The sequence below is a fragment of the Semicossyphus pulcher genome, unplaced genomic scaffold (assembly GCF_022749685.1).
Source record: "Semicossyphus pulcher isolate SPU_LCO1_2020_fin unplaced genomic scaffold, fSemPul1.0.p SCAF_8, whole genome shotgun sequence".
NCBI classification, from domain to species: domain Eukaryota; kingdom Metazoa; phylum Chordata; class Actinopteri; order Labriformes; family Labridae; genus Semicossyphus; species Semicossyphus pulcher.
The window spans coordinates 7,076,368-7,086,881 of NW_027211759.1; the positions used below are offsets into that span (position 1 = coordinate 7,076,368).

At 40.2% G+C, this 10,514-nt stretch overlaps 1 protein-coding gene across 1 annotated transcript; it reads left to right on the forward strand.

The window, feature by feature from the left end:
* Positions 1-696: 696 nt before the first annotated feature.
* mpi (mannose phosphate isomerase) lies at positions 697-10,261 on the forward strand. The gene is made up of 8 exons (XM_069687205.1): positions 697-712; positions 1,526-1,653; positions 3,402-3,602; positions 3,784-3,925; positions 4,077-4,256; positions 5,304-5,477; positions 5,886-6,094; positions 6,448-10,261. Exons 1-8 carry the CDS (start codon positions 697-699, stop codon positions 6,664-6,666), a joined length of 1,269 nt encoding a protein of 422 aa, XP_069543306.1. The 3' UTR covers positions 6,667-10,261.
* The last annotated feature ends 253 nt before the right edge of the window (positions 10,262-10,514 follow it).

Genomic DNA, 10,514 nt, shown 5'->3' on the forward strand with positions numbered 1-10,514 from the left:
AAATGGATTCATTTAAATATCAGAAAGTTTTACTATTGTGCACTTTGCGACTACTTACCGATTAAATAACTTAAGTGATGCTATAGTTTTTAATACTTGGTAGACACATGGCAAACGTTACAGAAAACAAAACATTAATATGGACAGACAGAAGATTTGTTATGCTTTCAAAGGAAAGATCTTCTCCAATATCAGCAATGATAATAATAGTAATAATGATAATATTAATGTTTTTAGTACGAAGAAGAATAGGAATAAAAAGATGAAGAATATAAACTCAAATAGATACCAATAGCCTAAATCAAGCTTCTGCCCAGCTGTAAAAATGTGTGATGCTTGTAAAAAAAAAAAAAATTAAAAATTAAAAATTAAAATTAAAAAAATATTATATATGATTAGTGATACTGTTTTAGCATTAACACTGTTACAATAACGTATCAATAAACGTATGTATTATTTAAGCATTTTACCTGAAAAACACTATTGAATAGATCAACATTGACCGTCTGTAACATTTGACAAGAACATAGGCATTAAGGCATCATACTGAAGTACAGATAACATAACAGGCATGATTACGCTTCCAATTGTATAATACATTCAACATTGTAGCCGGACATAAAACCACAGAAAGGTCTACGAAGCTGTTGTTCGAGTCGTGACGTCACCAACGGTCTGTCAGTCGACGTTGCAGCCATGGAGGAAGTGAGAGGTGAGTGTGATTTACTCCTCCTTAAACTGTTTCTAATCATCTGTTCCAGCAATAAACATTCAGCTAGCTTATAGCGCAGCGGTTTATTTACAATACGTGGTACGTGATACACGTTATAGATAACATGCGATTTAACGCGGAGCGTAGTTGAGCATCCACATCATTATTCCAGCCGGCGTTTTGTTTCTTGTAATGGGAAGCGGGGAGTGTTTTAAAGCAGCACCGTTAACGTTCGCGATACATTGCAATAACATCTAGCGTGGCCTGGTTGACAATCATGTAAAATGTGCACAGCTATACGCTAAGTGCAGCCACATTTTATCCCAACTGTGAACAGACTCAGTCCCTCGGATATGTAAACCTGCTTACTGTATGCGTTTCTGTCAATGAACGTTGCATCGTCAGCTGGCCGGTGTTCTGCCAAATAATGTATCCCCGGCGGAATCTGCTACCCCTAGTTTAGTGTTTTATACTGGTGGTACATATTCAGGCAGACTGTTTATGATTATTCATCCCTGTCAACATAATCCACAGCTTGTAAATTACAAAGCTGCTAATGTTGTAAATGTACCATCTTATTATAGCCTTACCTGGATGCAGTTGAGAGAATAACATGGTTTTCTTATTCTTATTACTATTTGGTAACTGTTTGATAACATAACTTATATTGACACAACCCTTGATAAGCACACATATCCAAACATTGTGTACACCTGTAGAAGGGTAACATTTTTGTATCCCCTAAAACGGGGTTCAGTTCTGCATTCTCTTTCCTTTTATTAAATATAAGCACTACATTTGTTCTCTTCTCAGTGTTTCCTCTGACTTGTGCCGTGCAAAACTATGCGTGGGGAAAGGTCGGTCAGGACAGCGAGGTGGCCAAACTGGTAATTGGTGGAGACCCACTGGCTGTCATAGAAGATAGGAAGCCTTATGCAGAGGTAAGGTTATTGCTAGGAAGGTACTGGTTTCTGATCAGTAGAAGGGCCCTTGTTGAGTGAGACACTTCAAACCCTGCTACTCTGAGAAGGGGTTGTATAAACAAGACAAATGCATATGTGACATTTTTATAAGTTCAGTCTGAATGGCACATTGTTTTTCTGCATCATTTCTTAAAACCGTATAAAAATCAGGGACCTAATGTATCCAAGATTTTTAAATTTGGACCAGAAAAATATGAGAGCAAGACAGGAAAATGTAGATTTTACCTTTAAGAACTTAGTTTCAAACAACAGTTGTTAGTCAATTAATCTTTTAAGCATGAACACAGAGTAGGGTTGCAGTGGTATACTGTTTGAGATGCTATGGAAATTGACTATTACTAACATGTACATTTGCTTTGTTTTTGTAAACAAAAAAACTCTCTTTTCATCACTTAAGCATGATTTTATCTGATAGTTATAATAATACTTGTGCAAGACCGTTATTGTACTGTGAAATCTCATACGGTTGCAGCCAACAGCAGAGTTTGTGAAACTGGGATATCACAAGAAAATCTTGCATAAATTATAGGATCCTTAATAGACATTCAATGTAGATGGTTAGGATAACTACACTTGTGGGACAGTGTTTCAGATTGTGACGTTTATTGTCTGTATTATAGGATCTTTTTAACTTTAGCTCCTCAGTGTTCACAATAGGCAAAGACACCCAAGATGCCCAATTCCTTTTAAAATCTGTGAGAATAAGTTTATAAGAATAAACCGGGGTATCATTTCAGAGATTAAAAAGTTGTGTTGTTCCTCGTGAGTCTTGGCAGAGAGCCGTGTTCATGCCTTTCCTTATTTAGCTGCAGCAGGTCTGCAGGGTTTGTCACAAAGGTCATTAGTTCCAGTTATGGCAGTGGTGACATTTTCACGTACCGCAAGCCACATTAATGTCACATGTCACGTCTGGTCATGTGAGCTTTCATGGTTATCGTCACAGGGAAGTATGTATGTTTAATCCTACATTAGAGCATGTGACTTTAGTGTTTAGCACGTCTGTGACATGTTCGCAGAACAATTGTTTGTACTTTTATTATACTACAAATGTAAGGTGAGAATTTGGCCTAGCATAGCATTGATTACAAGTTTAAATCTTATGACAGGCTTTATTCCAAAAAGTAGCAATGACTTGGTACAATGAAACAATATTAAAAACACAAAATAATAAAATAATTAATATAGTCAATCGATATAACATGGATGGCAGCTCAAGGCCGTTCCAGGACAAATATTAAAGAGATCAGCGTGTGCAGAAAAGTGTTTGTCCACCAACAAGTGTGTGACCTTGAGAGACAAAATCCTCCATTTACATTTAAGTCATTAGAGTAACCCTCTTATCTAGACTGATTTACTGATGGGGGGGTTAGGATTCCTCCCTTCTCACTGAGAATAAACCACTTTAGATTAAAGCATTTGATTAAATGTAAATGTCTGATTCCAGGCCTTTTGTTATCAGAGAATAAAGACAACAGCCTATAATGTCTACTTTTTTTTAAGTTTTAAAATTATTAAGAGTTTTAATTGATTCAGAACCCATCATTGGTTCATGCTGAAGAAGGGCGAAGTGATTAACATTGATGTTCCTACCTTTCTTTCTAGCTTAATCAGGATTCTGACTGTTTACCTTTCCAGTCACTAACCCAGTTCTGCAACCTGAGTGTTTTGAAACAGTAATTCAAAGTCATGTTTGCTGTGTTTTCCAGTTGTGGATGGGTGCCCACCCAAAAGGTGATGCCCAGATTAAAGACAACAGGATCGCACAGACCACGCTGGGCCAGTGGATCGCCCACTTCCCCGCCTGCCTGGGCTCCAAGGTCAAAGACACCTTCCATGGACAGCTGCCCTTCCTCTTTAAAGTCCTCTCTGTCAATACATCCCTGTCCATACAGGCCCACCCCAACAGAGTGAGTACACACACACCAACGCTGTCTATGAAAGATGACTCATATTCTGAATTTGGAAATTTTTTAACGTGGATTTATTTCAATGCATAAAATGGCTTCCTGTAGAGATACGTCTTCATGCTCTCTGCCTGCCCTCTTTAGTAACCCTCTTCTTCCTTTACCATCATTATGGTTTGGTCAGGAGTTAGCTGCTCGTCTCCACGCTCAGTTTCCGGAGCACTATCCAGACAACAACCACAAGCCGGAGATGGCCATCGCTCTCACCCGCTTCCAGGGCCTCTGTGGCTTCAGACCAGTGGAGGAGATCCTGGGCTTCCTGAAATGTAAACATAAAAGGGTCACTACATGATTTTGGATAATAGAGAAACAAGGGGGGGAAATAATGTTTTTTTTATACAAAGTGCTGTAATTTGAAGGATAAATATTCCCATAACATAAACTCATACCCTGTGCATGTGTTTGTGCATTCATCAGCTGTCCCGGAGTTTCGTGCTCTGGTCGGCAGTGAGGCGGCGGAGGAGCTCAGAAGCTGCATGGGAGATGCAGTTAACACGAGCCTGGTGCTGAAGAAGTGCTTCACCAGGATGATGAACTGTGAGAAGAAGGTGTTCGTAGATCAGCTCAACATGCTGGTCAAGAGAGTCACTGAAGAGGGTGAGGAGGAGGCCAAGCAGTGTAACTGAGCTCCAGAAGTGTAGCATTGTAGCCTGAGCTTTTATTTGTTTTAAGCGCTACAATAGCCTAGAATCTGTTTTCACCATGAGAGGATTGTGCAGTATGTGGACACAGTCTTTTATTTCATCATAATCAACACTCTGGTGACTGATGCAAGTGTGCTAGAAAGTTAGCTAGAGTTCACCTAAAAGAGACTATTACTTATGAGGGCCAGCATCCTCAGGCTGACAGAAGACAGCTTCCTGTTAAAACACTGAGCTACAATAACATTTTATAGGTAATAAAAGTAGTGAGATTCAGAAGCATTCATCTAAACATTAAATTAAATCATTGAACGCTGAATTAAGGCCCACTATGTGTAGCTTTGTTTCTATTATAGCCTCTTAAAGTGGGGTATTACGCTAATTTCAAACTTCGTATTTCACTCTGTGATACCTGTGGAGTAGCTTAGCATAATTTACAGTTAAAAAAACACATTTTTGTTGCTCATGTGCTTCATGTTGCTCTGTGCAGGCCTTCATACAGTCTCTGCCTGAAACCACTCAGACAGCTCTGTCCCTTTAAGAAACCCTGCCTCTACAAGCCCACTTTCTTCTCCTGCTGAGGCTGTGCTTTGTGACGTTTAGAAAAAACTGTGTGAAACCTGGCGTTCACAGCAGTCTGCAGACTGAGCTGAGAAGCCTGGGGATTACTCCAACATACTTACCTACAGTTTTGAAACTTCACCCACGTTTAGTCTGAACATCCAACATTGTAACATTATATATATGTCTTAAAATGTGAAACACCATAAGTAGATTACTTCATGTGCTATTCTAGCCCAATTATCTCAGTGTCCCAGGGAAAGACAAGCAAAGAGGGAGAGGAGTAGCACTTTGCATGACTATCTAGCAGTGTCCTTGTTTGATACGACCACCAGGAGGTGCCAAAATCAGCCACCTTTTTATACTGCTTAAAAGAACAAATCACATCTGACACATATTTGACTCAGATTATTAAACTTGTGGGTGTTCATGACCCGTGCAGGTGCAGCAGGGAAGGACACATCAAGCAGCAACGGTGACCTGCTGCTCCGCCTCCACTCCCAGTACCCCGGAGACATCGGCTGCTTCTCCATATATTTCCTCAACCACATGGTCCTGGATCCAGGACAAGCCATGTTCCTGGGAGCCAACGAGCCGCACGCTTATATTTATGGAGGTCAGATGATACTTTTTGTTTATTGTCATGAGATTTAGTGCTCTAGATTTTATCCAGGTTGAATAAGAATCAGCACAACCGTAGAGTGTGCCTGAATCTTTAGATAGTTGAAACTCCAGCGTCCCTCCTGTGCTCCTGTTTGACAGAGAAGCAGCAGTTGAATTATTACAGGATAAGGCTGTTATTTTTTATTATATGTGACTGTTACACACGTTGTCAAACAGCATTCTGGGAAATCACTAACTGTAAAAGTAAATGAGGCGAGCGGAGGAGAGGAGGTATCGCCTGTAATGCCTTTAACACTTGACGCTGATTCTGTCTTACATTGTCTCTGAGAATTGATTTTTCCGTTTGCATGAGTAGACTGCCCACGCTTCCAACTAAAACTTGCATTTCTTCTCCATCTAGACTGTATTGAGTGCATGGCCTGCTCAGACAACACGGTGAGAGCCGGTCTGACCCCAAAATACATTGATGTGAACACGCTGTGTGAGATGCTGAGCTACAGCCCGGCCCCCGCCAGCTCCAAACTCTTCCCATGTGTCCAGGACGCCTCAGACCCCTGCGTGTCCCTGTACGACCCCCCAGTGCCAGACTTCAGTGTGATGAGGATACAGGTAGGAAACCTCAGCTAGTTTCTACATGATGACTCAGAAATGTATCATTTAATTTATGGCTGAGCTGCCATTCAATTGCAAAACATTGTACAGGTGTACCTGAAAAAGACTGGTCACTGAGTGTAAGCGTGCCAGTAGTCCACAAGTTAGATAAAACCAGATTCAACTGTCCTTAATGTTATTATTATTTCCTATTGTGACTTGTCAGAATATGTTCCCATAAAGCTTTTTCACGACACACATTCAGACTTGTAATTGCACGTAGCACCCCAGCTAACACTGCCTCCAATGCCAGCCTATATGTAATGCATTTAAGCATTTTATCACCTTGAGCTGTCCCGTTCTTCCTGCAGGTCCCTGCCTCAGTGAAGCAGTACACTGTCGCTCCAGTCGACAGCGCCAGCATCCTTCTGGTCATTGAAGGCGACGCCTCAGCAACCTCCGCTGCCGCCCTCTCTGACGTCACGCTGAGGCGCGGCACCGTCCTGTTTGTCTCGGCCAATGAGAGCGTCGCCCTGCACATCACCTCCCAGTCGGGGATGAACATGTTCAGGGCCTGCTGCCTCCTGTAGCTGTGAGTCTGAGTGTGAACGCTTGTACCACCTGTGTGTGTTTTTCTTCTGGTGTGACTCCTTAGCAAGGTTTACATTGTGTTATGGAATGAGCACAATGATCGCTGTGCACTTTTGAGAAGGTAGTACTTTGAGACACAGTTTGTCGATGCGCGTCTGTGCCCGCTGCTCCCCCCAACCCAAACTCAGAAAATACCCCCTCCGGCAGTTATTTACTGCTGCTGGATTTAACTGGTTTTAACTTTTTTACCTGCAGTGGTGCAATTACAAAGTAGAAGAGTTTCACATCAAAAAATAGTTTTTAGGTGCCCAGTCAGACACATATTAAGAATAAAAGGTAAAATATTACCACAACACTGAACAGGAAATGATGCACAGAAGTACACGCCACTTTTCAGATCACATGATCCTTTTTTCCACCCTGCAAGCAGGGAGTGTTGAACAGTTGAGCAAACAAACATGATGTCCTGTAAGTAATCATTCTAAAGTATAAAGTTCTTCACGTGCTCGGAGGAAGTACAAATTCAAATGTTTACTGTCCCATGATGAACAGGCAAACAATACCTTCTAATGAAGACCATTTGATCTGATGAAAAGCTCCAGAAAAGCTAATCAATAAATATTTGATCGAAACTTTGTCAAAACATAAACCCAAGCAAACAGTGAGATTTACTTGAAAGCCTAGAAAAAAAACTTCCAAATTAACCTTCAAAATGAGAAAAACTTGATACTTAACTTGTGATTTTTGCCCTTTCAGTGATTCTGACATGTTTCCCTTTTTATTCCTAATACCGTCACAGCTGTACATTCTTATCTTCAGGTCTGACATAATGATAACAACATGCACTAACAGTGATTAATTCAAACCACACTGAAGCAGGGTGGGGGATATGTTTACACTGGTGCAGTTCACCACCACTCACTGCTTTGTACACCTACAGCACCACTGAGCATGTCCGTTATATGAGCCAGCAGTTTTATCATTTTAGTTTAGCCTGAACAAGTAAAAGCCCACCTCTGGGAAACATACATTCTTAGTGTAAACAGTTGAGAGTATATAGTGTGATGCTGAGATGCCTGTGCATGTTTGATTCAGAGCAGTAATACCGAAGAGGGTCTTCTATCTCGACAGTGAGAATGTTGACCCCTGAAGGTATCACTGCTTTTACCTGTTACCAGCGCATGTTTACGGTTTGGAAACTTCTTCTCAAAGTAGTGAACAGTCATAGAAGTCATAAACACACAAAACAGGAGCAAAAAAGGGCCACTTACTATCTCCATCCCATTCAGCACGACAACATAGGAATCAGGAATGCATATTGATAAAAATCTAACTTCTGTATGACTGAAAGTTAGAGATGTTCCAATACCAATGCTAATATCAGAAATGCTACTAGAGACGTACCTAAAAACAAGGCACCGATCCGATACCATCATTTATTAGCCCCCCCAAAAGTCATCTGAAACAGTAGCCTACACAGAAATAATACATATCATGGCAGCAACTAGCAGCTAATGTTTTCAAGTAACTTATGTGATGATGGCAAACAACCTCATTGCATTACTAGCTGAGGGTGTAAGTTTAGTCACACCCAATCTCGGATCCCATCGGATACAGTCTGACGACGATATAGCCTCTGGGGACAGCGGTGTACATTAGCGGTAAACAACATCCAGTCAAGACTTCCTTTTCCGTTTTTCTTGTGATTGACTTGTATTAACGGGTATTATCTTTGCCGAAATTTCAACATCACGATGCAGACTGTAAAAAGTAAAAAATGAAGCTTTGTCAGGTCTGTCCTCAAGAGGAGAAGAAAACTACTTTTAAAATGCTCGTTTGTTGAACGGAGGTCGGAGCGATCATCTCTGATGCATTCGAGGAAGTTGGGAAATCTGAACGCTGAACGGCTTTCGTGACACAGCGCCAGGGAATTTATCTCAAGTTGAATTTTAGATGGAGAACAGATTGTTAGCTGTTAGCATGCAGATGTCTGTTTATAGAGATTAATAAGAAGCTAATCATCATCAAATGGCACTGATGGGAGCAGAGAAGTCATTACGGTGCATTACGTCCCGCCTGCTTCTACTCTCCACATAGACAGTGTGTCCTGCATATGCAGCAGCCTGCTGATACGTGATTGGTCAATATTACTCGGACTACACTACAAACGGAAAAGAAGAACACTTGCCTTCCCTTAAGTTACGTTTCTGCCGACAGATTCTACATTTTTATGTAGAAACTGTAAATAGAGTCCCACCTAGCAACGTGAAACCAATCGTTGTTACAGATTTTTAGGCTTTTAATTTAAAGTAAATAAAGATTGAAACAGGTAAAAACAAAATTAAGTGTTTGACTGACACTCTTTGGCGGACGCAGGAGGTCCGTTGAGCTGCTGCTAGCGTTAGCTCAGCTTGTGCTGAGCTTGGAAACCTTCAGTGCACTGAGCTAGGCCATACAACAATAGCACAATAATACAGGGTTAGTGTAGTAAACATTAGAATACGTAGGGTATTTTATCGTACTGGTATTGGAGGGGCACTCAAGTTTAGGTAGTGGAATTGGTATCAGGCAGGAAAAAATGGTATCGGAGCATCTCTACTGAAAAGCACTACTGCTGCTTGTTGCATACCAAGCTGGTTAGAAAATCAACGTCATAGTCATGTGACAAAATGCTGCATTCAATTTTATAGTATTATAGAAACAAACGTCTGTATTTCTGACTATTTGAAGCCAAATTTTTCGGACTTTTGCATGTTTAATTTGTTGTACTGATTCATCAATACTGAAAGAACTGATGTGTTATAATGTTTCACCTGTACATTGTGACATCATGAGGTGAGTGGTTTGTCTTTACTGTAAGATCTTTTATGGTGACCACTTGCTACAATGTTGTAACTGTATTATTTCAGTCTGGTGCAAATTTAAGCCTAATATTCCAGTTGATACCAGGGTCAATCTGAGTCCAATCAATCATGAAGTGGATCTTATTGTTGTTACAGTTTTATAGGTAATCTTGGATCAATTATTTGACAATGAAAGCTTGATCAAGCTGCAAAGCTACAAGTGAGTAAATAATGATCAATATGCTTGTCCTTAATATAGATGCACTAAACTTTTCTGATGTATTTTGTTGTTAAAATTGTTGAAAAATGGAAGAACAGATACAAGAAGGGAATTAATAGTTTGAATCACGGCATCCTTTTGATTCTGTCAAAATGTATCCAGTTACTTTCGTCAACAAGCTACTGCTGTATTTACCATATTTTCTAAATGTTTTGATTTAGTGTCATAACCTTTCAGAGGTCAAGTTAATATTTATTTTAACAATCACAGCTTTGTTACTGATCTTGCTTTATGTCACATTTCGTTTCAATACTGTTCGTCCAGGACTTTGCACAGAAATCTGTTGGGATTTTGTTTTATTTTCACTTTTAACTCATGTCAAGGCCACCATGTTTGAACCTTTATAGTTTTATTTCACTATATTTCTCTAGTGAGGGCATGGTTTAGCATTTTTGATTATGGTGATTATGTAGCCTGGGACTGCAGGGAACGTGTATGTAGAAACTGGTTTAATAAAGCCTTGTTCCGTTACTACACTGTCTAATGTTTGTTGTTTAAACCTCGACGATAACAGTCAAAAACGCATCAAGGGCCTGTTTCAAGACGCAGGATAACTTTGATGCAGTTGTTTTTACATCGGGTTGTGTTCCACATTATAACAATTTAACGATTTAACACCTCATAACTTGCATTGCATTAGGCCTGCAACTAACACTCCATAATGGTCTGTAATCTGTCAGAAAAGGTGTTTCCCAAAGCCCAAGATTATGTCCTTAAATGTCTT